At 41.6% G+C, this 27,500-nt stretch overlaps 1 protein-coding gene across 2 annotated transcripts in view; it reads left to right on the top strand.

The window, feature by feature from the left end:
• nrxn2b (neurexin 2b) overlaps positions 1-27,500 on the top strand; it is a 325,182-nt gene that overhangs the window by 232,245 nt on the left and 65,437 nt on the right. The window contains exon 1 of one of the 2 annotated variants that reach the window (XM_043245173.1): positions 23,373-24,576. The exons of the other annotated variant lie outside the window; for it this stretch is intronic. Within the exon in view, the coding sequence (XP_043101108.1) occupies positions 24,282-24,576 (295 nt within the window). The 5' untranslated portion in view covers positions 23,373-24,281. Of the gene's footprint in view, positions 1-23,372; positions 24,577-27,500 lie in introns of those variants that run through there. 2 annotated transcript variants of the gene reach the window in all.

Raw genomic sequence — 27,500 nt, 5'->3', positions numbered from 1 at the left:
TGAATCAGCTCTCACACAGCGGTGCGCTGGATTGTTCTGTGTTTGGTTCTCAGTGATGGTGTGTTTTGATCATAATGTTATGAGTAACAGTGTTCATCTGATCAGATGAGTCCTGACACACTCAGATCAGCTGATGTCACTTCCTGTCCATCATCACGGTCGAGTCTGCTGACCCGCAGAGAGCTGTGCTCGTTTAGTAATTATTCTTAACCACAGCATGTGTGAAAGAGCAATTAATGTCAGGATTGATCTTCATCTTCATCATCATCATCATCATCATTAACACTGCTATACAGACACAGACTGAAGAACTGAGACAAACAGTACAATGTTGCTGACCCTCTGGTAAGCCCCGCCCTGATAAGCCACACCCCATGTGATAAGCCCCGCCCCCAGTCTTCCAGAGAATCTGACAGGAATGAGAGTGACATTCAGTTCTGATTGGAGACGGTGACTGATCATGTGACTGACGGCGCTCTGTTCTTACACTGATCTTAAGAATGACTGGATCTGTTCTAAACTGCTGTCAGAACATCCCTTTATCACAAACGAACGATGGAAAAAACTGTTTTATTCTGGCTTTAGGTGTTTTTTGTTTTAGGGTTAATGGGAAGAAGAGTAGATCAAAGGCATTGCAGGACCATTCAAAGAAGTGGGATGGGATTTGACCAGCTTGACCAGCTTGACTAGCTTAACTAGTAGCGCACTGATCTCACTCCACAGCATCTGAAACATTGTTTAGGTCTTTCTTTCCCGAGCGGAGTCTGTCGTAGGGATGTAATGATTACAATAAATCATGATAAAATCCCCACGGTTAGCATTACGGTATCATATTTAAAAGATCATTGTAGCCATATTTAATTGCTGGGCATAAAGAAATACTGTCCTGATAGTCTCACAGGGCACTTGTGTTTTGTGAGAGAACATGAAGATAATTATACAAAGTAATTTATGAATGAACGAATTAAAGGATCACACCTCTGAAGGTTCCTCAGAAACGATTCGATGTTCACAGAGTTTACGGTAAACGGCTGTAATTCACCTGCTGTCACAGACTCTGAGTCACGTTCAATATTAAAAGATCATTTTATACATATCTGTGTGTGTGTGTGTGTGTGTGTGTGTGTGTGTGTGTGTGTGTGAGTGTGTGTGTGTGTGTGTGTGTGTGTGTGTGTGTGTGTGTGTGTGTGTGTGTGTGTGTGTGTGTGTGTGTGTGTGTGTGTGTGTGTGAGTGTGTGTGAGTGTGTGTGTGTGTGTGTGTGTGTGTGTGTGTGTGTGTGTGTGTGTGTGTGTGTGTGTGTGTGTGTGTGTGTGTGTGTGTGTGTGTGTGAGTGTGTGTGAGTGTGTGTGTGTGTGTGTGTGTGTGTGTGTGTGTGTGTGTGGATGCAAACTGAGAAACAGAATAAGAAAGAAACAGACTGATTTTAGCGTAGATGCCATTCTTCTTACGATGTGTTTTATGAGGAATGACAGCTTCTTCTGAGACACTTAGTAAAGCCTAAGATACAGCGATATTAATTAAATCCCATCCTTTTCTATATATTAATTGGGTCATTTGCGTCGACTCAACCAAAGGTCATTGGCCAAGAAAAGGCTGACTTTGATCTTATATATTAAATGACACAGATGTATATTTATTGAGTAACCCACTGCTTTTCAGAGGTTCAGAGATTGAGAGCCATATTACAGGAGGAGAAAATGACTGCAGAAACATGCCAGCATTAATATTTTATTTCTGCACAGAGATCGGTAGCTCTATTAAAATCTGTTGACTTTAGCTCTTTTTGATCTCAGTGGTGACATTAGATGTAGAAAAAGGCACTTTTCACTTGTTTTTCTAAAGTGTTTTTCTCTTTGAATTTAACTCGTATATGGCCTTCTGTTATTCTCCTGATATTAGTTTGATTTGAGTTGAATGACCCCGCTCCGTCTTGTCATTTAGTGCTTATTATTGTATCTGTGTTTGGTGATGTTTGTGTTGGTTGGTCTTCATCAGCAGGCGGTCAGTGAGATCATGTTCAGTTAGGAGGTGTGGGACTGGTCTCAGTGAAGGAATATGATTGGTGTGAATCAGTCAGAAACGCTGTGTGCCTCAAGGGCAAGTGTGTGTGTGCTGCTTTATTATCAGTGCGAGCTCCTCTCTGTAAACGTGAGTGTGTGTGTTCACAATAGCGCTGTGCGCTTGAGTCACGTCACACTCGTCCTTGAAGTGATCAAATCAAACACGAACTCTGGTGCAGAGCTGGACTGTGTCGGACTCGTCACTATTAACCAATTATTACTGACAGAGCGCTGTTTAACGGCATGTTTCTACTTCCTTTCTCACGTGGAAACTGAAAGACGTTCTGTACTAGCACGCTAAAGTCTTTTTGGATAATCAGCTGGAGGAGTTGCACCTGTCAATCACTCCTGACCTGGCGTGCTATTGGTTAGAGTGTGTGTCAGTCGGTTCTGTTGGCCACGCCTCCACATGTTTATTGTTGTTTCTTGACCTGGTGTGTTTTGTCTTTTTGATTTGATGGCCTGTTGTTTTAGCACTGTTGAGATACTATTGTAGTTTCTAATAATGTTTTGATTCATTTTATTTGCATTTTTTGTCATTTTGTTTAGTTATTTTTATAGTTTTAATGTATGTGTGTGTGTATGTGATAAAAAGGGAAGGAGTGACAATTTACAGAAAAAAGTCCTGTATGTACATCAGGAGAGATCTTTTATGTATTCCCAAAGGGGAGACTATATCAGCCAGAATGTGTCAGATTTTTGTCGTGGTATATTTAGCTAAAAATACATCTTTCAAAATGTGGGTGTCACAGATTGAACACAATAAATAGCCACATTAGATCTTTTATTTAAATAAGTTTAGGTTACTCCATCCCAAAATGTAAATGTCATTAATCACTCACCCTCATGCCGTTTCAGAAGCGGTAAAAATGCTTCTGAACACAATTTAAGATATTTTGGATGAGAACATGACATTATGAAGTTATCAGAATACTTTTTGTGAGTAAATAAATCAAAAATAGTGATGTTCTTTAAAGACTGGGCACTGTAACATACACACTTCTGTGTTCCGTGACACACAGATGCACTGTTCACGTCTATTTACGGTTGGATTTGAACATAGAAAAAAAAACTTTTCAATACCTATTCTCTGAAAACAAGTCTTAGAAATATGCAGTCCTTATTGCCTGCATAAATATTCATTTGATATTATAATTAATTTTATCCAATAATTAAAGTTGTGGATCACTGGACCACTGGACCAACTGGAGGGTTCATGGGAGTTTGCTCAACCAGTCCACATGTGCTCCGTGGGTTTGAAGAAGGACTGTGTTCCTCTCGGTGTCCAGTAGGGGGTGCTCTGGGAGTATGGGGTCCGGGGCCTTTGCTAAAGACTGTCCGGTTCCTGTATGATTGGATCAGGAGCTTGGTCCTCATTGCCGGCAGTAAGCCAGACTTGTTTTCCCAGTGCTTGTTGGACTCCAGCAGGGCTGCCCTTTTCACCAGTCCTGTTCATTATTTTTATGGACAAGATTTCTAGGCGCAGACGGGGCCAGAGGGGTCTGGTTTGGGGACCATGTGATATCGTCTCAGGGTGGTTTGCAGCCGAGTGTGGAGGAGTATCTTGGGGTCTTGTTCACGAGTGAGGCGAGGATGGAGCGAGAGATCGACAGACAGGAAGTGCAGCTTCTGCAGTAATGCGGTCCTTCATGGAAAAGAAGGAGCTGAGCTACAAGGCGAAGCTCTCCATTTACCAGTCGATCTTCGTTCCTCCTCTCACCTATGATCATGAGCTCTGGATCATGACCGAAAGGAGGAGATCCTGGATACAAGCGGTCGAAATGACTTTCCTTCACTGGGTGGCTGGGCGCTCACTTAGAGATAGGGTGAGGAGCTCGGAGTAGACCTGCTCCTCCACATCGAGAGAGGACAGCTCCTCGGGCATCTGTTCCGGATGCCTCCTGAGAGAGGTTTTCCGGGCATGTCCCACTGGGAGGAGGCCCTGGGAAGACCTAGGACACGCTGGAAGGACTATGTCTCTCGACTGGCCTGGGATTGTCTCAGCGTTCGCCTGGAAGAACTGGAGGAAGTGTCTGGGGAGAGGGAAGTCTGCTTAGACCCATTCCTGGATAAACAGAAGATGGATAGATAGAACTTATAAGGATGTTGGGAGAATGGGACTCTAAGGCAACATAAAAATGACTCACTAAGGAAGTGGCTGGAATATTGCTGTATTATGTATTTGACAGTTGAGCGTCAAGACAGTAAAAGTTTCTCTTTCTAGAGTTTTTTCCTTTCTTTCAAGCCTTTGACTCCTCATTAATAATGAGCGTGGAGCACTCGTGCTCTGAATGTGGATGAGGATGAGGAGCCGTGTCCTGATGAAGAGTTTAATTCATGAGGCGTGAAGCTGTGCTGCACTCCGGATCAACCTTTAGCTGACCTCGGCGAGAGAGAGCTGGATCTCATCGGCTCATTATCTCCTCCTGCGAGCCCACGCCAGCAACAGAGATGATGCTCCTTTAACTGACTTTGATTGGAATAACACGGACAAGTCGGGCAGTTTTATATGTATTTCTCTCGTTTCCCGTTCCTGGTGAATGGTAGAAGTCTTTTATAGTGCTAATGCAGCAAAATGAGCGTTAGGTGTGAGATTGTTGCTTTATGTGTTTTCCTTTTGTCTTTTTTCTTTCAGATCATGAAACTGCAGTAGAGTTTATGTGCAGTAGTAATAGTTGACAACAAAATGAAAATTTGCTGAAAATATATTCACCCTCAGATAAGACGAGATCAGGATGAGTTTGTTTCTTTATCAGGTAGAAATGTGTCTCTGCATCAGTGTCTCAGTAATGGAAGTGAATGGGTGCCGTCAGACTGAGAGCCCAAACAGCTGATAAAAACATCACAATAATCCACAGCACTCCAGTCCATCAATTAACATCTGGAGAAGACAAAAGATGAAACTAATCCAGCTTTATGATGTTGTTAATATTTTGTTTAGAGCTATTTTGGCTTGTTAACACTGATGTGTACAGATTTCTCTCCTGATTCAGAACAGAACACTTTCTGGACTTGTATTTGAGTTAAAAGCATCTTAATGATGGATTAGTTAAATTTTTGTCTTCTCCAGATGTTATGGACTGGAGTGCTGTGGATTATTGTGATCTTTTTAGCAGCTGTTTGGGCACCCATTCACATCCATTGCTGAGACACTGATGCAGACACATTTCTCCAGATCTGATGAACAAACAAACGTGTCTTCACCTCGGATGGCCTGAGGGTGAACGCATTTCCAGCATCTTCATTTTTGAGGAGCTGTCCATTTAAATTCATCCTGAGTCTGATGTGAAGGAAGCCTTTAGGTGATGAAGTGAAAAAATAAACTGATATGGATTGGGTTTGGGCAAAGAGCTCAGTCCTCATCAAACCCAAACCACAAACACAACCGTTTACGAGTCCTCGTGGTTCGACTAAAACCAGACGCTGTTGGTGAGGTGTTTCTGAGGATTTTTCTGTGTGTAATTGCTGGATGAGACCACGAGGGCAGATCTGCCCTTCACATTCACCGTAATTAAAGCTGTGGTTGATGAGGCGTGCTAACAGAAGGAATAAACCAGATCCGGCTCGCTTCTGATTCCCGTGAAGTTGAGTGTGACACTGGCAATGATCCTCAGGGCAAGCTCGGCTCCTCTTAATAAGACATGGGCTCCCACAAAAACGGGATTTATGTCATTTTAGCGTTTCTCAAAAAATATTGACAATATCTTGTTTTCAGTGTAATTTCAGTTTTTTGTTGCTTTGTGAATTATTAGATGTAAAATCGCTAAATATTACGCATTAATGATCGATGGCGATTTAAACCTAATTCAGTTCAGTAAAGATGACTGTAGACGCTATTCTTGTCATGAGCAGCAAGGTTTAGGGCGGGAATTCCACACGTTTAGTCAGAGCCATAGAGAACGTGTTCAGTCGAAAGGAAAAATATGAACATTGGAGGCCGTTGATCCGTGTGCTAAGTCCACGTTTCCTTTTATATATCTGCATGGTGCTGCGAACCAAGACTTGTCGCTTTTTATCATATTTGGGAGTTTCACAACAGGTACAAAACAGCAATTGCATCATGGCTGATGGAGATTATCGTGCTAGATGTTTATTTGCGAGAGTGACACAAAAAATATCCTGGGTTGCGGGTAGCCTGATCTGTATGCATATTCACTTCTAACTGAACGGAGAATTATAGTATTCTTCTGTAGGCTGACAAGTAATGCTTTGTGGCTGTTTGTTATTTCTCATATCAGGTTGCGTAGATAAAGTCAAATAAATCCTATGTGATTCATTCTATAGAGTGCTTTGTATAAAGCAAGTAATGCACATACTTGTAGCTGTTATGTGTCTTTGTAAGTCATTGTAAGCCTACGATACGCGTTCATCTCAGGGTATGAGAAAAGAACCAGACGGAAAAATATCTTTGTGCAGTCTTCACCAAAGTCTGATCTGATGCCAATGTCATGGATTTGATTCTCAGAGAAAGCAAGAACATAAAAGCATCATGGTCCTTGTGTGTATTGTGGCTGATCTCGACACACGTTTAGAGTTTAAAAGCTACTCTGGAGGTGAGAATGGTCCAGCAGCGTTTTTTAATTGTTGTCCTTGAATTGCCTGAAATCTCTTGCTCTTCCCGCATTCCTTCGCTTCTTTTGACCAAACGTGGCATTCTTCCCAGTCCAGCTCTTAAATAAAGCGTTTTTAGAAACAGGTTTGTTTGGATGCAGAGGATCTTCTGTCCTGCCGCTCCATTAAGGGTCAGGAGTCTCCTCTCAAGAGCCACTGACAGGAAGCTGGAGCAGAGCAGAGATCGATGAGAAGCTCCCTGATGCACTTCTGACTGAGGAGGACTGCGCTGTATGGATTTACACACACACACACACACACACACACACACACTGTAACAGCATCAGGCTGCTGGAATCAATCCGTAGCTGTCATCCGTCATTGATCCGAGGCCCGTTTCCATCTCGTCTGGGCTCATGGACGCCGCCGGATCCAGTCTTAATCTGCTCAGAGACTTTAAGATCTCGCAGAGAGTCGTGCTAATCTCTCGTTTGCCTTCAGCCGTTTAGATATTAGGGTCATAATTATCTCCAGCGGCTGTGAGCGAGCCGTTTTAATTGTCTGCTTGTGGTCACGTGGCTGCAGAAGTGATCTGTGACGCCTCCAGAGGTCATTAGCTCTTGATAATGGCTAGTTTTCTTCATCTGGTTCAGTGTTTAACTCCGTCTTAACGACCGCAGACACGCTGCAGAGGTTCGTTAGCGCCGAACGCAGTTAGGTGCAGGAGGTTCTCGGCTCTGGATCGTGTGTGTGTTTGTGTGGGAGGACGTTTGTTAATGATGCTCTCGGGCTAACGCATGTTTACCAGAGTATTTGAGGTAAATGTGCTGCCTGTGGCGTTTCTGAAAGCAGCCCGTGAGATGATGACGAATGGCTTGATGTAATACACGTGTGCCTTGTTTAACACACTGCAATTCAGGAAACAGAAATTGCATGACTGCTAGGGAAATTGGCTAATAGGCGTGCAAACTTTGAAAAAGGAATATTTATGGCACGTTCAGTGGATTTGATTGGACAGAAGGAAATGAAATACATCTCCAGCTTCAAAAGTACTTGTTCTTCAGACATCCCAGAAACCAAACCATATAGGGCAGTAAAAATAAAGATGCCAAGAGGGCATTAAGGGCATCCAAAGGCATTGAGATATCTTTAACGCTTCTTGAGTAACAGGCAAGCAAACTTTGTTTTGATTGGTCACCATTGGCATATAATGGCATATTTTTTTCCTATCAGACTCATCATTTTTTATGTAAAGTTATCTTTATGATGCTGTCATCTTTCTGAAGTAATTTTTACCCCCCTGTAATTTGGAGCATAGATAACTTCCCTTAAGTTGCAAAGACTACAGTCTCAAAACCAAAGATATATTGTTTATTAAAGTTATGGTTTGACCACAGTCTCCTAAAACAAGCCCTCATTTTTCTATTTCACAGAGTGGCTTTATTTTCATCACATCGCAAAGAAAGTTTACACAAAGAAAGAAGGCGGAGCTATTATTCTGTCTGTAGTGTTGCTGCGGGCGCCATGTTCTGGAGACGCTGTGTTTCTTTGTTTCCGAAAGAGGACATAACTAGAAATCAGTGTTAAGTTGTGTTCCAGAAGGAACGGTTCCAGAGGACTGATTCCTGAACCTGGCTGTGTACAGAGACTATAAAGTGAGACCATTGTAGAACAGTCTGGAGCTTCTGACTCACAACCCTTAAGAAAGAATCAGCAACTTTTACTTTTTCATTCAACATAAATCGTAAAAAGACAGTACAAAAAGACAGTAGAAGTCACGATAATCAGTAATGCAGCAAATGCCTTGATTGTAGTTTTTGTGTCTTAGTGCAGGACACAGCATCACATTAACATTTTCATCAGACGCTTGCGGTGTTCATCCAATAACAATACACTGGATAGTTGGCCAATCGGAACACAGCTCGCTTTTTTACAATGATGAGCTTTGTACAAATTGATCCTGTTTTGAGGAAAGCATGGAAAATAATGTATTTTTTAATCTTAAACCATATAAACATATTACATTACAATACACAAAATAATGTTATTTTTAGTAATCATATTACTAAATCTTATTACCATATATAATTATAATTATATTACTTTAATTACTTTAAATATACAGTGTTTAAAATAATTACACTTTAGTCAAATATGCACTGAGAATAATGAGAAACAGTAAAACGTGAATAAATATTATTGTAACGAGAACAACATACATGAAGGGCATGAAGATTTTGTATAGAAGTGAGTTTGTGATGCAGTAATGACAAGAAAATGATATTTTATACACTTTGTAGTTGAAAAACAGCATGGTGTCGGGTGAGAAACTCTCGGAAACACACTTCAGGATTGAGTCTCTCACAGCCTCACAAATGAACACCCACTACATTAGACGCATTAGAACAGACACACACTCCAGAATGAGCCGCTGGAGAAGGAACTGAGTCGTGTTTCAGATGTGTAAATATTTGTGCGTTTGACAGTCACAGGTCTCATATATCAGATGAAATCATTGAGGATGGAGGCAGTGTTTCATATGCATCTGTCAGCATATAGAGTTATGAAGAACAAAAACACATCACATATGATCTGCTGCTGCTGCGGCTTGATTTAAATGAGCGTCAGTGAGATCACTTTCACTTTCAGTGTTGGGATGTTTTTCTTTTTTTTATTGTAATTACCACAATTTTTGTTAATTCAAATAAATGTATAATTATAAACATGTAAAATGTAGCTATAATTATATTTTACATGTTAATAATTATATATATATATTTTTATTTAAAAATGGTGGTAATAAAATTCATTAACAACAATTTTATCTTTTCTCATTTAAAATGTATTTAAATGGAAGTTCTAATTACTGTACAATAAAATGTTGCATTCAAAATAAATAAATAACATATCTAAAATAATAAATAATATAAAAGTGTAATTATGCTTTATTATTATTATTATTATTATGTTATTTTATTGGTCAGGTGGATTTCTTTGTAAAAACTGAAGTTGATTCATAGCACAGCCATATTTTGGTTTAATAATTTAAAATGATCTAACGTTCTGTAAATCCCAGTTGTGTATAATATATACAGTATTTCATGCACATGATCTTAGATGAGTGTGTACGATGAGGTCGTGGAGCGGTCAGTGGACTTTCAGTGAGTCTTCGGTCAGGCTGTGTGTGATTGTTAACCGTTCGCTCCCTCAGAATAACACACAGTGAGCGCTAGGGGACAGACGTGTGGAGGAGCCTGCGCTTTCCTGCTGATTGATGGCCTCCATTGTTGACCGGCTTTTCTTCCTGTGTGTGTAATTGCTTCTTGATAATATAACAAATGAGAAATTACTCCAGTACATCAGCAGAGGACAGTAAACACTGAGTGGACGCAGAGATAAGACACACAGCCTGCTGCTCTGTCGCTCAAACGCTGTTATCAGGACGAGGCTGTGTGTGTGTGGGGGGTGGGCAACTGTGGTTTATGGGGACACAAATGTGTTTAAAGTCATGCGTATGACAGAGTTATTACAATCTGGAGGTGGTTTATGACACCGCCAATCCTCGTAATTTAAAAGACTTAAGATCTTTGAGTAGTTTCCTGTAAAGAGTAGGTTTAGGTGTAGAACAATAACACATACGGTCTGTACAGTTTAAAACATTACACCCATAAAACACAAAAGCTAACGTGTGTGTGTGTGTGTGTGTGTGTGTGTGAGAGAGTGTGTGTGTGATTGTAGGAAAATCAGATCTCATGTAGTTTGTGTTCAGAGGATCAATAAAGTATCTCACGACTGCTGCAGCTTCATCTCAGATCCTTCAGATCCACAGCTTCGGTCCAGCAGCTCCTGTGGAGGAGCACAACACACACACACACACACACACACACACACACACACACACACACACACACACACACACACACACACACACACACACACACACACACACACACACACACACACACACACACACACACACACACACACACACACACACACACACACACACACACACACACACACACACACACACACACACACACACACACACACACACACACACACACACACACACACACACACACACACACACACACACACACACACACACACACACACACACACACACACGTACAGTTACATTTAGTTAGCACAAGCTTTTATCCAGAGCAACTGATGACAACAGAAGCAATCAAATCCAAGAAAAGAGCAATAATATGAAAGTGCTGTAAGTATGGATGTGCTGGATGTGTTTTATCTGACTCTTGAAGACGGCTTAGGACTCCTTCGACTGAATTCACGTAGAAGTCTGTGAAAGTGATTTTGTGCCTCTTTGTGATGAAGCGTTCTTCATTTGCAGAACGCAAGCTTAAGTCAGAAGGAATGAATTTAGGTGAAGGGCCGGTGGTGGTTTTGTAGAAAAACATCAATATCTTGAAACCAGATGAGCTCCTCTACACAGACTTTAGTGAGCTGCTGGTTTCATCTGGTCTGATGAGAACTGACCCGACCGAACCTGGTTTCTTCTCCGTCCAGTCACAGATGTTCCTTCTCGCTGTTTTCTCTCGCTTGCTTAGTTGGGGACACTTCTAGTGATTATCATCTCCTTTATTAAACAGATACTATTTAAATTAAACTGATCTAGACAATGTCTCTGAATTCAATAATAATATCCTGAAAATTAAAAACAAGTTTTACTGTTCTATGTTACTGTTTTGCTGTTTGATTCTGTTCAGTGCTTTGACACAATCTATACTGTTAAAAGCACTATATAAATAAAGGTGACTTGGATTTATGCAAGCAGCTATTGGTAGCCGGTGTAAATGAAAAAACAGAGGTGTGACATGCATTCTTTCCAGCTCGTTAAAAATGTATCTTGCTGCGGCGTTCTGGATTAATTGCAAAGGTTTGATAGAATTGGCTGAAAGACCTGTCGAGAGAACATTAAAGTAGACCGGCCTGGAGAGAACTAGAGCTTGATATGCATATTCCAAAAAAAAATCTTCATTATGTTGCATAATACAAACCTGCAGGACCGGGCAGTTTTAGCAATGTTCTCTGAGAAATCAGCTGATCTTCAATCCCAGCTCCGAGGTTTCTGGCTGTTATTGTTGATTATCCTAACCGGATGGTGAAATTGTGACGAAACAATGAGTTTTCTGAAACCACAAGCAGTTCTGTCTTGGCAAGGTTCAGCTGAAGGTGATGATCCTTCATCCAGCGAGAAAAGCAAGCTCTAGTCGGATCATCAGGATGGAGTAAGAGGTGGAGTTGAGTGTCATCAGAATAGCAGTGACATGAAAAGCCATGCTTCTGAATGACAGAACCTAGAGATACCATGTAGACGGAGAACAGAAGTGGTCCGAGAACTGAGCCCTGAGGCACCCCGCTAGTGAGGTGTTGAGACTCCTTGAGACACCTCACCTCTCCAAGGGTTCGTACCGATAATCACTATCATATGATCTTCTAGAATTGCACCTCAGTGTTTGAAGCAGCACAACTTCAGCATCTGCAGCAAATTGCATATATTTGCATTTGATTACATGAGCCTTAAAAGCCTGATGCATTAAAAATGATGCATAACATGAAACATTTAAGTTATATATTTCAGGTTTTGCAGGGCTTTAAAATAAACTTCTTATGCAATTTCTGTATCGTAATCATTCATGTCTGTTGTTCTTTTTTCACTCGTTATCCTCGAGGCGTTATAATGATCTGCTTTTGTCAGGCCAATTGATTTGAGCTGAATTGAGAATAGAACGTATCTGTGACCAGGTTTATCAGAGACACACTGCTGGTGTTTGTGAGGAGATTTAGAGCAGCTCGGACTGACGGAGAGAGATGTTTGCTCTGTGCTGGTTGTTGTTGTGTGTGTGGATGATGTCACGTCCCGCGGGTCTCTCCTGGTCTCTCCTGGTCTCTGCTGGTCTCTGCGGGTCTCTCCGGTTGCTCAGGAAAGCTCCTGTAAGCACTGCAGGGATTGATGCGGTGAAGAGCACTCTGTCACAGCCAGTCAGAGCCAGAGCTTCTCTCGTCCTGCGGAACGGCCGTCAGTGTTCACTCGTCTCTCAGGGACTCTTTAGCTTCCCGCGTCGGCTTTCCCGGCACAAAATGGCGGTCCAATTAGAAGCAGAAATCCGAGAGCCGGTCTCAGTTGAGCAGGGTTGTTAAGGCCGGTCTGTTCTCCTGATGAATCTAGATCAGCTGCAGATGAGCAATTAAAGCAGCGCTCCGACCCTCTGCTCAGCCCAGAAACACCATCAGATCAGGGCAGGGCTTGCTGGTATCATAATGCTAGTAGCCCTCATATTTACTCTGTTTTTATGGAATCGTGTTTAGGCCTAAATTTAAGGTTTATGTATTCGAATTGCATAAAAATGCACCCATCTGCTTGCGTTACAGACTTTAAACATCAACGTACACTAATCAGCGTAATATGATCATATTTGAAGCATGAATGAAACCGGTCATATTTCTGCAGTGCAGCCTATTATTAAATATTTGCATTTAAGTAATATTTTTTTTCAAAATGCATTCATTCAAATTGTTTAGAATCAGCATAAATTGTGAAATCGGTTTGATTTATTCAGCTAAAATTGAGCATAAAATATGGCCAGTGTTATTTTAGTATCACCGAGATACTATCAAAGTTTTTATTAATATTTAGAATCTGTCTTCAATTTAGATTTAAATAGCTTAATATTTAAAATAATTTCATTTTGTATTAACTGTGAACTATTTTCTGTAAATATGTACGTCTTATTTCAATGGTTTTATTTTTTTTGTTTTTATATATGGTTTAATTCAACTGTTGTGGAACAGGCAATATTTAGTTTGTATGAGATTGAAAAGAAAATGGATTTATTTTTTTATATTTAAAACACAGTACTTTTAGTTTTTAGTACTGATACAGAAATCTTTCTCTGTATGATGGAGAGATATGATCACATTAGGTAATTATTTTATGTCTATCTGTGTGATCTCAACAGATGGAAGGTTGATTTTCAGTCATAATACGTGCGTTTAGAAAGAGACGTAGAGCAGGAAAGTAAATATTAGATTGCACCGAGGAACAGAGCCGTGGTTGTGTTCGTGTCTGTAAGCAGTTCTTTGGAGAAGTCCAGATCTCATCTGGTTCCTGCTGAAGCTCAGTGACCCCAGAGACCTTCAGAACGAAGATCAGGTTTAGATTACAGCTTGATCTGACTTCTGCAGAGACATCAGAAACACACGACGAGATCTGACTTTATTATTATGAGTTCAGCTGCATCTGCTTGTGAATGATGCTGATAGTGTTGAAATATGACCCGACGGTCGTTCTTTTGGAAAGGAAAGTAATAGTTTTATTCATCAGGGGAACATTAAACTGATGAAGAGTGACAGTAAAGACGTTTATAATGTTAAAGTAGATTTCGTTGTTGGTGATCTGTTGATCTGTGACCGTGCTGCTGATCAGTGCTGGTTAACTAGACTAGTTAAGCGTGAGGTTAGTCTGTATTCCACAGAATGAATGTATGATTGAGCTCTAACTCTAACGACAGATCGACTGGACGCCGCTCGAGATTCAGATGACTGTGTTCTCAGATCTTCAAAGAGACAAGTTATCTTTTGAATTTTACCTGAGATTACCAGTCAGCTCAAGAGAGACTCCCTGTGTGTGTGTGTGCGTGTGTGTGTGTGTGTGTGTGTGTGTGTGTGTGTGTGTGTGTGTGTGTGTGTGTGTGTGTGTGTGTGTGAGTTGTGTGTGTGTGTGTGTGTGTGTGTGTGTGTGTGTGTGTGTGTGTGTGTGTGTGTGTGTGTGTGTGTGTGTGTGTGTGAGTGTGTGAGAGTGTGTGTGTGTGTGTGTGTGAGTGTGTGTGTGTGTGTGTGTGTGTGTGTCTCTGTGTGTGTGAGTGTGTGTGTGTGTGTGAGAGAGAGATGGATTACACAACAAAATCTCAAATCTGGATAACATCTTAAATAATACAGCAGTATCATAATTGAGGAAGTTATAAATTGATGCATTATTAATTTAATTAAATGTAGTTTTATTGTTAACTATTAAATTATTGAACTATTTAATTCTATATTGTTTTATGACCTTACATGTAATATTTTACATCACTGCCTATTTTTTTTCTTTATTTTAGTACTTTTTGTTTAGTTAGTTTCTATTTTTCTTTTTAATTTCAATTTTTTTCACTGTGCATTGAGTGTGTCTTGTCCAAAATGATATTTATGTATTTGATGCAGGCTTAATATGGTTACACAACTAAATTATTACAAGAGAGACACATAATTAGTTTCTCACTGATTTGAAGCTCTATTTGTTTGGTCAGAAACGCTGTAATATTGTGAAATAGCACTGAATGTAATCTACATCACGTGACCCTTCAGAAACGGCTCTCATATGGTTCTGATCGTGTGTAAAGCAGCACTGAAGAGCAGAGGACGGCTGTTTCCGATCCGCGAGGAGCCATGTCAAACAGACATTTGTTTAGGGTGTTGTTAGCACTCGACTGTAATCAGAAGTTGGAGACGATCGCACACCATCTGCCTGCTTTCTACCTCACAGAGTCTCTAACGACGTGTTAGCGCTCAGGTCTCCACGCGCCGCTTTGGATGAAGGACAAGATCAATAATGCTGCAAACAATCTCAGATGTGCTGTCTGTGACTTCTCAGCCCGTCCAGCGTCACGTTAATAAACGCTATTACGTGTGCTGTGATCGTATGACGTGATCGAGGTTATGTTTTGAAGAGGAAGGGCTGGCATGAGGGTGAGTCAATGATGAGTGCTCCTTCTAGGGCGCGCTGTTCCCTTAAGAAGGCACTGAGACGGTAACCTAGTTTCATCTCCAGGAAGTACTAGAACTAGGTTTAGGAAGTGGGTTATTTCAGGGAAACGCTTTATAAATGAATAATGTGTGTGGATGAGAGGTTTGTGTGATCAGCAGATATGGAGGGAGACGTTCTGACAGACACAGACACACACACACACACACACACACACACACACACACACACACACACACACACACACACACACACACACAGACACACACACACACACACACACACACACACACACACACACACACACACAGACACACACACACAGACGGATCAGACCTCAGTCTGTGTCTGAATGCACGTCACGCTCAGGTTTTCACAACCAAACCCAACCATTTGAGACTCAAAACGTACCCAAACTGGCCCACTTTCATCACGGGGTAGAAGACATGTTTTGTGGCAGGACTAAATATCAAGTTATTGCGGTATCCTAAACCCTGCAGCAGAAAACCACACACTACATGAAGACCAGCGTCGAACTCAGAGACCTTCACCACAAACCTCACGTCAACTTATTATAAATATATTACCATGCTATAATAACATCCTCTTTCCAACCAGTGATACAATTTTAAGAATATCATACAGCCAAGCTCTTTTTATCCATGTTTTAATAAACATCGGGTTAAAAAAAGTGCAGTGTTTTGTTGTAACCAGGACTCACGATACAGTTTAATGTGATTATTAACCAAATAAATATGAGCTGCATACTTCTACAAGCAGATTCATGAACGCTGGGCATTCAATCCCGTCAGACACGCATCGATCTGCTGATGAGTTATGACTGTGTTTGTGTATCAGCAATGCTCTTTAAATGCATGTCAAAAGTCTGTTTTAGTTCAGTTTATAATTAAGAATATTTATTTATTTATTTATTTTCTGGTATCTAGCCTTTAATTTAACCTAAACTCTCTCTAGGGCATCAATCAAAGGAAGAAACACGTCAATATATTGATTTTAGTTCCCAGCATCTGTCGACTTTCTTAGGACACATTGTTATCATATCAGCAAAATGCAATATCATCTCATTCATATGTGTTGATATATGGGAACACGAACCATTTTGATTACATATATACTGAATAAAGCATGTAGAAAATAGTCCCCGGTTGCAAGAAAGAGGGTCCGGCTGTTTTCAGACGCTGCGTGATATCACTGGTACAAACTGCTTTGATTATTACACCGGAATGAGAAAATAGTTCCTAATCATATCGGCCTAGAAAATCTTTTTTTATCGTAGCACACAGTAGTATACCTACAGAAGAGTTGAGTTAAATGGGAAAAATTAAAAAACGGTAAATCTCAACTTGAGCCTACTTCCAGAAAAAGCGGAGCGTTCCTTTAACCTTTTCATTAGCATGCATCAATATCACATATTTTTTATTTTATTTATATATTTTCTCATAACAATGTTCCACATTATTGAATCTAAACGTTCAGTGCGTACAACATCTGAACGCAAAGGCAACGAGTCATCACGCGGTCGCTGGAGGTTTCTCCTGTCCGAGCCGGATGAAGACGTGTGTTTTCAGAGATGTGTTCCTCAGAAGCTGACGCCCTAAGCTGCTTAGCTCCATTGATCGCCGTTCATTCAGCAGAGACTCGCGCTGCTAATTGCTTATCGGCGTTTGTGTGATATTGTGACGTTTGGTTTCTCAGGATGAGCAAACGAATGGAGCGTGACACTGATTCACGAAGAATCACGGCGCTCTGAAGCTTCATGCTTTAACGCTTCAGCTGTGCTCATTTTAACAATCGTTTGTCTTTTTTCGTCTTGTGTTATTGGATATTGAAAATGATGCCTTCCTCTATTATTCATCATTGAGTTAAACATACGGTTGGGTTTAAGAGCGTGTTGGTTCTGTAGGCGTGTGCTGATCTTTTACCGTGTTTTACACGTCTGACTCATTGATTTGTTCTATTTGCTGAAGTTATGAATACATTTCTTTGAGAAAACAGTGAAGTCAAGCACTTTCCGCAGACATATGAAACGTGTATTATTTTAAACAAGCATGTTCGGTTATGCAGTTAAATCTCGAATACTATTAGAGGCGTTTCAGTGTTTATGACAGGATATTTTCCACTTTATTGCACAGAAAAGATTAGCAAGCCATTTCTCACTTGTTAACAAGCCTATTGTTCTGGTGATGTGTCTGAACTACAGAAACAGCCAGCTCCCGTTCCCTGTAAGTGACTCACTGTAACATTCAAATCATTTGTGCTGGTGAACGGTAAGAAATGAGCCGAACTCGTACTGACGACTAAACGCTCTTTAATTGAGGTGGTCTCGCCTGGAAGGAACCATTAAAAGACGTGATTCACGGGATGACTGGGCTCTGCTGTGATTCATCAGGTCATGTGATGAAAGGATTGATGGAACGTGAACCGTGTTCGGTGTTGTCTCCAGAGACGTCTGACTCCTGAGCCTGAGACCAGCATGATCTTTGATTTTCCCCTCGTGTGTGTTTGTAAAGATAGATTACACTATTTTTCATATACAGTGTTATTTAATAGATACTGTATATTTCATAATCTATGCTGCATTCAATAATCTGCCACAGCCAATCGTTTCGTAGTTTGTTTAATTCCATTCCAGAGCTTTCTTAGCCAGTATTGATGAATGTAACTAATTGTGGTCTTAATTTAAATAATTGATGTGATGTAATTACTGAGATTAAATCCTCAGTAGTAATTTGCACTCGCGAATCAAAGCTGATTAATTGGAATTAAAGGGTTTTTTCTCGTGTTGAAGTTTGAGCTGAGATGTTTCCCCTCGTCCTCCAGGATCTTTTGTAGCTCTGGTCAGAATCTTCTCGTCTGGAGACGTTAGACAGAGACGCCGAAGGGAAGCAGATCATGTGGAATGAGCCGTGAAGCTGTTAGCATCAGCCTTAAATTAACATCTCGACAGAAGCCCAAAGCGGCGGCGAAACACTCGTCTGTGACAGAGAGAGCAGTGGAGTGAAAACACCAGCTCTAAAGATGCGTCTGAACACACACACACACACACACACACACAGATTCAGATCAGATGACTGTGAGACACATCAGCTGACAGGAGATTCTTTACTCGGGCTATTATTATTAATATATTTATTTACTGAACGATGGTGTCTGCTTCATAAGTCCGCGAGTGTGTCTTCCAGCCGAGTGTGATGAGTTTAGTGTAAACTCGTTAGAGGAGAGACGCTCATTAGGAGAGCAGAGGGGGATTGTGGGTAGGCTGACAGGAGCAGCCCCTGTGAAAGATGAGGAATAGAAGAGGAAGTGACACAGAAGGATGGAGATACGCAGAGCCTCTTTAGATTGACTCAGGCGTTTCTCATCAGATTCTCCTGAGATCTCTTGATCGGAGCTGCAGCCCACGTTCCTCTACAGCTCTGAGCTCCTGCTTCTGAAACACCATCACGTGACCGCACTGCGCTTCCGGAACATCTCATGTGAAACCAGCAGGAACACCACCTGAGCTATGGAGGTGTTTGGGTGTTATAGAGCATTATAGAGATTACTATGGTGTTCTGGGTGGTTGCTAGGGTGTTACTGTACAGTTACTATGGTGTTCTGGGTGGTTGTTAGGGTGTTATGTAGTTGTAGGAGAGTTTTAGGTGGTTGCTAGGGTGTTACTGTGCAGTTACTATGGTATTCTGGGTGGTTGCTATGGTGTTACTGTACAGTTACTATGGTGTTCTGGGTGGTTGTTAGGGTGTTATGTAGTTGTAGGAGAGTTTTAGGTGGTTGCTAGGGTGTTGTGTAGTTGTAGGAGAGTTTTGAGTGGTTGCTAGGGTGTTACTGTGCAGTTACTATGGTGTTCTGGGTGGTTGCTAGGGTGTTACTGTGCAGTTACTATGGTGTTCTGGGTGGTTGTTAGGGTGTTCTTCTGCAGGATGGGTTGATGAATGCTGAAGATTAATACTTAGTGTCAGAGGTTTGATGGGGTCACTATGATCACCGGTACTAGTGATGGTTGACTGAACTAGCAGCATTGATAAAATAACGGATGTATTGCTTTTTCTTACCGCTGTATTCTGAGTGTAGAAACAACTGAACCGCTCATGAAAACTTCAATATGAAATGTGGAGCTGCTTTAATAAACATCTTCAATAGTCTATTTTAAGAAACACAATTAATAGGGAGAAAATAGCCACAATTGTTTGTGTTTCTTCAAATGGCCTCATAAATTAGATTCGTTTTAAGTGTGTGATTAGCAAATGAAGGCATTCGAAAGGTTAATTTCTTGAAAATAATCAACTTTTGCAGACTGCTCCTTTAATGAATCACATTTTCTGTGGAGAGAAAGTTGTGCTTGAGTTTTATGACTTTAAGTGTTTGTTTTTAGTTTGTTTGTGTGTGTGTGTGTGTGTGTGTGTGTGTGTGTGTGTGTGTGTGTGTGTGTGTGTGTGTGTGTGTTAAGATATTCTGGAGACAAATTTTCCCACAGAAGTTACTTGAAACACCATTTTGGGAAGACTCTAATATAAATATAGATGATTTATTTATTATAAAATGCAGATGGTTGTCTGTCAGATCATTATTTTTCTGCACAACCAGTATTTAATTTATTTTTCTTCACACCCTGACTATCTGAAATAATCTGATTCCTTTGATTGTTACGAATCATACGGTCAAACAAAAAATCATCCAAACACAATAGCATAATAAAGTGTGACATATTATGTGCAACAATGCCTCATACAGTGGACTATCAATAAAGTGCTAAAAAAAATCAGGAGCAAAAAAGCTATTCCAACACTTTGACCTGAGCGTGTGTTTTTTAAGTGTTTTGTCTTTAATTGCTAATGTGGTCTTTTTCCACCAGACTGAACAAAATGAAGCATGGCTTGCTAATTGGTTCGGCTAAATTGGTATTATCTAAATACATACTTAAATTTAACAGCTAAATCATTTTTGGTTGATGGCAATCCATTACATAACGTTCTTTCAGAGCTATCTGTCCTTATCCAGATGAGTTCACCAGTTCTTGCCATATTTTGTTGCCATTTTCTCAACTACACTGAATAACCAGTGATAATGTGTTTAACGTTGAAGGAGTGTGTGTGTGTGTGTGTGTGCAGTGAAGGTAGAGCTGGCTCAGATGGTCAGTGCTGCTGGTGATAAGCGAGTGTGTTTCTGCCGGTGGCGTGTTGGCGGAGCGTGTAATGGAGGGGGAAGGCCGCTCAGATCAGGTGTGTGTAATCGCGTTAGCTCCTGGACCGCGTGTCCGTTGGCTTTTGTAGCGGCGGGACGCAGGTGAGCGACGGCAGCAGCTCCAGAACCCATCCGGTGAAGATTAGATATGACCAGATCTGCCTTCTTCAGAGCTGCTTCTCGAGCGCTCGTCATCGGAGCAATCATATTCAGATGTAAGTGGGATTCATCTGCATCAGAACCGTCTTCTGCTCCTCCTACACGCCGGCTCATATTTACACCTTTATGTTTATTTTTAGCCGAGCAGCTCCGTGCGTTTGTTTCATAAATTAACCATGTAATTAGCTTTCTTTTTTCCAATGAAAAGCTATGTTTGTTCTTTGTGAGAACCATGAGAATAGCTCCAGGCATCGGCGGGTCAAGATGAACTAACGTCCAAACAAACCAACCAAGTCCTGTTCCTCGGCAGCGGCTTGTTAAAGCTTGAAGGACGTGTCAGAACAGAACGTTTCCTGACGCTCGTCTGGTGAATCTTGTTCTTCGTGACATGATTGTTTGACCCACGGCAGGAAGGTCTTGTATCTTCTGAGAATGAATATGAAAGATTTGAGATGCAGCAAAATGAAAATTCTGGGTTGAACCTGAAACCATAAAGTTTGCATGCACTTGGCCCAAAGCAGAAACCAAAACAGAAAGTGCTTTGTAATAATTATTATATCATTAAATAATATAAAGTGATTCTTTTAAATTTTACTCTCACTCCGACCTGTGTTTTTGTACAAGTGAAATTCTACACGCTGTATTGTGTCGGTCACGTGATGCTAAGCTTGTCTCAACACAATCGGGCGATTATAACATGTAGAAAATGAATAACGATCGGAAATAACTCAAAGTTAACAGTAAATCATACGACAAACCCAAAAATGATGCACAAAAAACAGGAGTCAGTCCTTATAGTAGACGAGCGCGTCTGATTGGTTCAGAGATGATGTCCTCGTGGTAACAGGGAAGACTGATCAGGCTGTCATCCAATCACAGGCTCTGAAAGTCAGAACAAGACAGATAGAAACACCTCCTGCAGTACTACATAGATTCAGTGCCTAGTTACGATCGACCAGCATGGGTTAACTGACCCATGATAACCGAATAAACCCTTGAGATCTCTCGGTCCTGCTCAGATTTGTGGTCTTCTGTGGTAGAGGATCTGTCTTTGTCTCTTCCTCGTCCAGAGAATGGTGTCCCGCTGAGATCTTTATCATCCACGTGTTATCTGACGTGTCTTCTCTGCTTCGTGATGAATCACAGCTTCGATCGACCTCGGGCCATGCTTCTCTCTCCAAACGTGATGAGAAAGCAATCTCTTTCTAAAATGAATCATACAATTGCTTGTTATTCAGAAGCTCTTCTGCTCTGTGCTGTGATGAAGTAGCTCTTCTAGTCAGTGATGGCTCTGAACGATTCACTGAATCAAACCGATTCTTAGTCAGATTTAAACTCATAAATGGATCTGTTTGTAGATTGTTTCCAGGCTAGATGTTCAACAGTGGTGGGCTTTCTCCGCTGGTCTAAACACTATCAGAATCACCTAGTTTTACTTTATTTTTCTGTGAACGTGTATGAAATGACCACCAATACTCTATTCTCTTTATTTCATAGCTGTTCTCTTGGTTGCGCTGCTTCCAGTAGTGTAGTCTTATAATAGAGTTTTTATCCAATCATATTTCAGCTATCGTGTTGCCAGGTCAAAGAAATCTGCCTAAGGCCACAGGCTTCTGCATCTTAAAATCAACGGCAGTGAAAAAGTTGGATTAACCAATCAGATTTCGAGCTGGTAGCCAACGTTAACATCAGCATTTTCCTGTTCTTTGATTGGAAGATCAGAAAATGTAAGTCAAAGCTAGCAAACAAACTGTAAATCATATTTGTTTTCACAGTATTGTTATAGTTTCTGGGGTTTTGTACAGTATGTGCTGTGTACAGTGTGAATAATATTCGCTTCTGTAAATCTAAACACTAAAGTACCGAATTACCACAAAAACAGACCTCCCTTCACCTCTGGGAAAGAAGAAAAATACTATTGTAGGTTAAATTTCATTTTTGTTTTTTAAATATTTTATCCTATGTATTCTGTTATCTTCAAGATATAAAGCCTTGTTTAAGAATATATCTGTATATAATTTCTCTGTTCATAATTCGTCAGTGTTGCATAATCTTCATCGTAGTTACAAGTACATTTGTGTACATGGCGTTGTCAAAATCGAGCATTCAGCCATCCCAGAATATTCTCAAGAAAATTCATAGAATTGTTAGATTTGATGACAATTCTGAAATCTTTTAATGAAGCTCAGATCATTTAATGAGAAGCGGTTAAGCTGGTGTTGAGAGATGGGCGTGAGATTGCTTGCAGGGCCCCGCTATGGTTTCTGGGCCCCCTGGGCTTGTCCACTCGGGGGCCCCGTCGAGGACCCACAAACCCCCCCTCCTCACGGCGTCCCTGGTTACTGGAGTGTGTTTCTCGGAGGAACGGCTCTGGTCTCCTGTGTTTGTGAATGCGTGTGAAACGGTGGTTCGCTGGGTTTCACTGCGACTAAATTAGTCATCGAGTCTAGAAACCAGTAACCAGCGTGTGTTTCCCTGAGCACCTCCCTCGCTCGCTCGCTCGCTCTGTTTCTCCCTTCTCTCTCTCTCTCTCTCTCTCTCTCTCTCCCTCTCTCTCGCTCGCTCGCTCCCTCCCTCCTCCTCCTCCTCCTCCTCCGTCTCTCTCTGTGTTTTCCGCAGCTGTGTCTCTCTCGTTCTCTCTCGGTCTCACACGAGCGGAGCGTCTCTTCAGCTTCAGCACTGCCACATCTCTCTGTCTGTGAGTCTGTCCTCGTCTCTCTGGCGCATCACTGCCGTCTCTAACCGCTAGATCTGCAGAGGATGGGTCCGTTTCATTAGAAGACCGGGACTGAGCTCGGATGGAGAGAAGGGATTTACCCAGACGGGAAGATAAAGTTAATCAGAGCCGCGGATCGTAAGGAGAGGGGCGGCTCGATTCGGTGATGAAGCTGATCCTTGCTTTCCTCGTTGCGTCCCGGAGGCTGGAGTCCCTCCTTCTCGATTTATTTTGTCTGGTCTCTGGTTTCAGCTCACGTCTCTGTGTTTTCCGCTCGTCTCTGGAGGATTGATCATCTAATAGAAGAATCAGTCGTTTGGAGCAGCGTCTCGTCTCTTCTCCCGTCCCTTGGGAAGCTCATTCTCTGTTTTTCCTCCGTTGGTTTTGTTTTTAATTCATGGTTCCTCCGTCTGTCGGAGTTTTCCAGGATGGCGTGCGTCTCAGCGGACTTTAGATGGATAACCTCTTGGCAAACTTGAGGATCAACTCATCAGATTTGGGAGGATTCTAGTTTGGTTGAGGCTTTTCTTTGCTTTTGTTTCGATGTAGATGTATCTAGAGGTTTGTAGTGTTTTTGTTAATTAGTTCAGTTCTTCGCTTTTGAAGGGTACTTGACCTGACCGTTGGATTGCATCGTGGAATTGTCTTTTTTTAATTCGAATTGTTTTTGATTTGCAGTTTTTTATGATCCCAATCAACCAAGATCTTTTTTGGTTCCACATGATCGAGGCGTTTTTCCCAGCGGCGGGAATCTAGAAACCATGGATACCGACTCGGTCTGAAATTCCTTCCTGCTTTTGTCACGTGAGGAGGCGTGGCATGGAGGCCCCACCCCCTTTCTCTTCTGGCCTCAGGGCTTTGCTTCTGAGCAGTGGATTAGTGCTTTACCCACGAGCCCCGGCCGCAGCTCCGCCCCGGCTCTTCTGGACCAGCGTGTCTGGGTTATGGCGGCTGGTTCTGTCCGTGGCACTGCTCACCTTCCCCGGCCCGGCGGTCTCCGCTAGAGTATCGTCAAGTCTGAGCACCACGCATCACGTCCACCACTTCCACAACAAACATGGCACGGTGCCCATCGCCATCAACCGGATGCCCTTCCTGACGAGGGGAAGCCATGGTAGGTGCCAGTGTAGGAGGGTGTGATTCTGGAGGCCATGTTTGTGCTCTCCAGCAGCCAGTGAATGAATTTGTTTCGGTATATCAGTGGCTTCCTGATGTAGATGCTTCTGTCCAAAGCTGCTAACACTGCATTCAAGTTGTTTTGTTGATTTATGCAATCTCTGGAATGATCTACAGCAATGGTTCCCAACCCTGATCCTGGAGCTCCAGCACTGCACATTTAATCAAACACCTGATTCAGGTGTTCAGCTCATTAACAGAGACTCCAAGTCCTGAAATTGCTGTGTCAGACAAAAGAGATACGCCAAGTGTGCAGTGTTCAGGGGCCTCCAGGGATGTAGTCGGGAAGCGCTGATCTACTGCTTGAGCTTCAGGAAGCCATGAAACCAGACTTCCGTGAGCTCAGCGATGCCGAGTTCTGGGCCATGGCTATAAATCCAGATTTATGTAAGGAATAATCTTCCTTTGTGCTGCTTGAGCCGTGGAACCGCTGTAGAAGCTTCGCTGTAGAGAGTCTGTCAGTTCCTAATGCACTTTAATGCTAATGTGTGATATGAATAGAGCCTCCTCACAGTTACTCACCGACACCGCTGGAATTAACGCTTGTCGTGTTTTGTGTGAGTTTCATCTGCCCGCTCTGAGATGTCCTCTATTGTGTCTCTATATTTGTTCCCCCTCTCGTTCTTTCTCGTCTCATTTCTTCTGTTCGGGTGTTAATGTCTTCGAGAGGTTGTAAACCCTGCAGTAGGTCGTCTATGTCGCTTCTCAGCTCGTCTTCCGTTTGATCGTGGCCGCTTTGTTCTGATTGCGTTTGGAAATCAAACCTGTATTTTTAAAAGTAATTTCTTTATTGGCTTCAGTGGTTCCATGAATAACCTTAAAGGTGAAAATCTGGTATTTAACCAGGTCCCCAGCGCATCTATCAACCTAGAAAACTGAATAGCCGGGTACTTTTTTGGTAAGCTTGTGTGCAAGTGTGTGAGATTTCTGCCCCTTGTGACGTAGAAAGGGGAACTAATTGTAATATTATTCTCTGCACGCTTTCCCAAGCGACAACAGTGTACGAGCGCCGAAACTTAACAGTTCTCTGGACAGTCACTGAACACTATTTAGAGAGCAGTGGAGTACTTGATGTGTTTATTGTATATTACACCGCTGACACACAGATCTGACATAAGCATGAAATTTTGTTCCCAGCTATTTACCTTCACAAAAACGTTAGCTTTGCTAGCTTTGACTTACTTTAAATAAACTTGTGTGTATTTAACGGTTAAAGCGCAATAAGACATGAAAAAGAATGTGACAGCCGTTTTCTCTGAACTCAGGAAACCCTATATCAGAAGTTTTAACTGATATTGCTTTAAAACACGTGATTTCAGTGTGATAGACGTGATAATCAAACCAAGCAGATGAAAATAGCTGTTAACAGCTCTGTTCTAGGAAAGTGGACGGGAGAAGCAACAAAGCGTTGTTTCTGCTTCCACTCACAACAGCCTTTTCAAAATTATATATTAAATGATCTGTGGGGCTGAAGCAGACATGTTCTCGGGACACCTGAGACTTGTAAAAAAAAAGAGGGTCCTTTAAACATCCATGGAAACACATGTTCTTATTAAAAACTTGGTTCTTTTTTAAAGCGCATCTCTATAGTCATTGCGTGCACAATCAGATTGCAGTTCTCTTGCATCTTTCATGCGCGCAGCTATTTGAATTTGCATAATTAACACAGCGGCGTCCCGTAGAACCCGAACGCGCCGGAGTCTGACAGCTCGCGCTCGGCTCCGGGTGAACGTTCAGCGGGAGCCTCGGGGAGAGCAAAAACAAGAAAACAGCTTGAGAGAAATAGAAATGATAATTCTCTGAGATTGTGTGCTGAAACCTTCGGAGCGGGATCAGAACGCGCGTCCCCTGAAACACTGACCCCGTGCTGAACCGTTTCCAGTTCATCGGCTTCATATGTCTGACCGCAGGCGTCTCCTGGAGGAATCTTTCAAAAACAAACCCCTCTGACTTTATTTCTTTAGTAAAGCATCCCATTTCTCATTCCCATCAGGTCTGATGTAAAAACTCACACGAGAACCGATGGGATGGTGGCTGCTGCTGCCGTCTGAGAGCTCTTCGTCACTTCGATCCGTCGTCTTAGCATTCAGGGTGTGATGTTGTGTCTAAACCACCCCTACCCATAATTCTGCACGGCTGCCCTCCTTATATGCCTGCGTGTGTTTTATTTACACCAGCATCAATCCAACACGGCTGACGAAAGTCTTCAAGCGCCTCATGAACATCCCGCTCTTTACGTTCCAGGAGATTCAGGCGGCTGATGTAAGAATGATTCAGGAGTTCAGAACGGAACAGACGTGTCTGTGGGAGTCTCGTTTGTCATTCATTCCTACTTTAGCTTATTTAGAAGGTGCTTTAGTGATCATTTTTGCTGGTTGGTATCTGGGAAGCGCAGCTTGAACGTTCTGCTAAACGTCTCCTTTAGTAAAGTCATGCACATTTGGGACTTTTAATTTAACTCTCCCTCTGATTGAAGTGTTTAATACTTACACATCCTCAAATGTTTTATTCTTTTTTTAAACACCCCATGTTATAATTTCAATACTTTGGCAAACAATATGGGCAAATGAAAACTAAAACATTAAAAAGAAAACATTCTGATGGCCATTTAAATGTCGACATCAAAATACATTTTTACAAAAAGGACTTTATATACATATAAAGCAGATTAAATGGAAGTAAATTGTTTTAAGGTTTCTAAAACAACAAAAAGTGGGTGAAGCAGCGTTCCATTATCATTCAGTGTAGCAAAAATATTAACACGTTTATTCTGACCTGTACTTTTTATATATATATAAAAGAATAATTTTACAGTTTTTCTCAATTGCTTTGGCTCAATTCTCTCCAGATTTTGTTCCAGAT

This window comes from Puntigrus tetrazona, chromosome 7, assembly GCF_018831695.1.
Source record: "Puntigrus tetrazona isolate hp1 chromosome 7, ASM1883169v1, whole genome shotgun sequence".
NCBI lineage: Eukaryota > Metazoa > Chordata > Actinopteri > Cypriniformes > Cyprinidae > Puntigrus > Puntigrus tetrazona.
The sequence above is the reverse complement of the archived record's forward strand: the minus strand, read 5'-3'. Positions and strand labels throughout refer to the sequence as shown.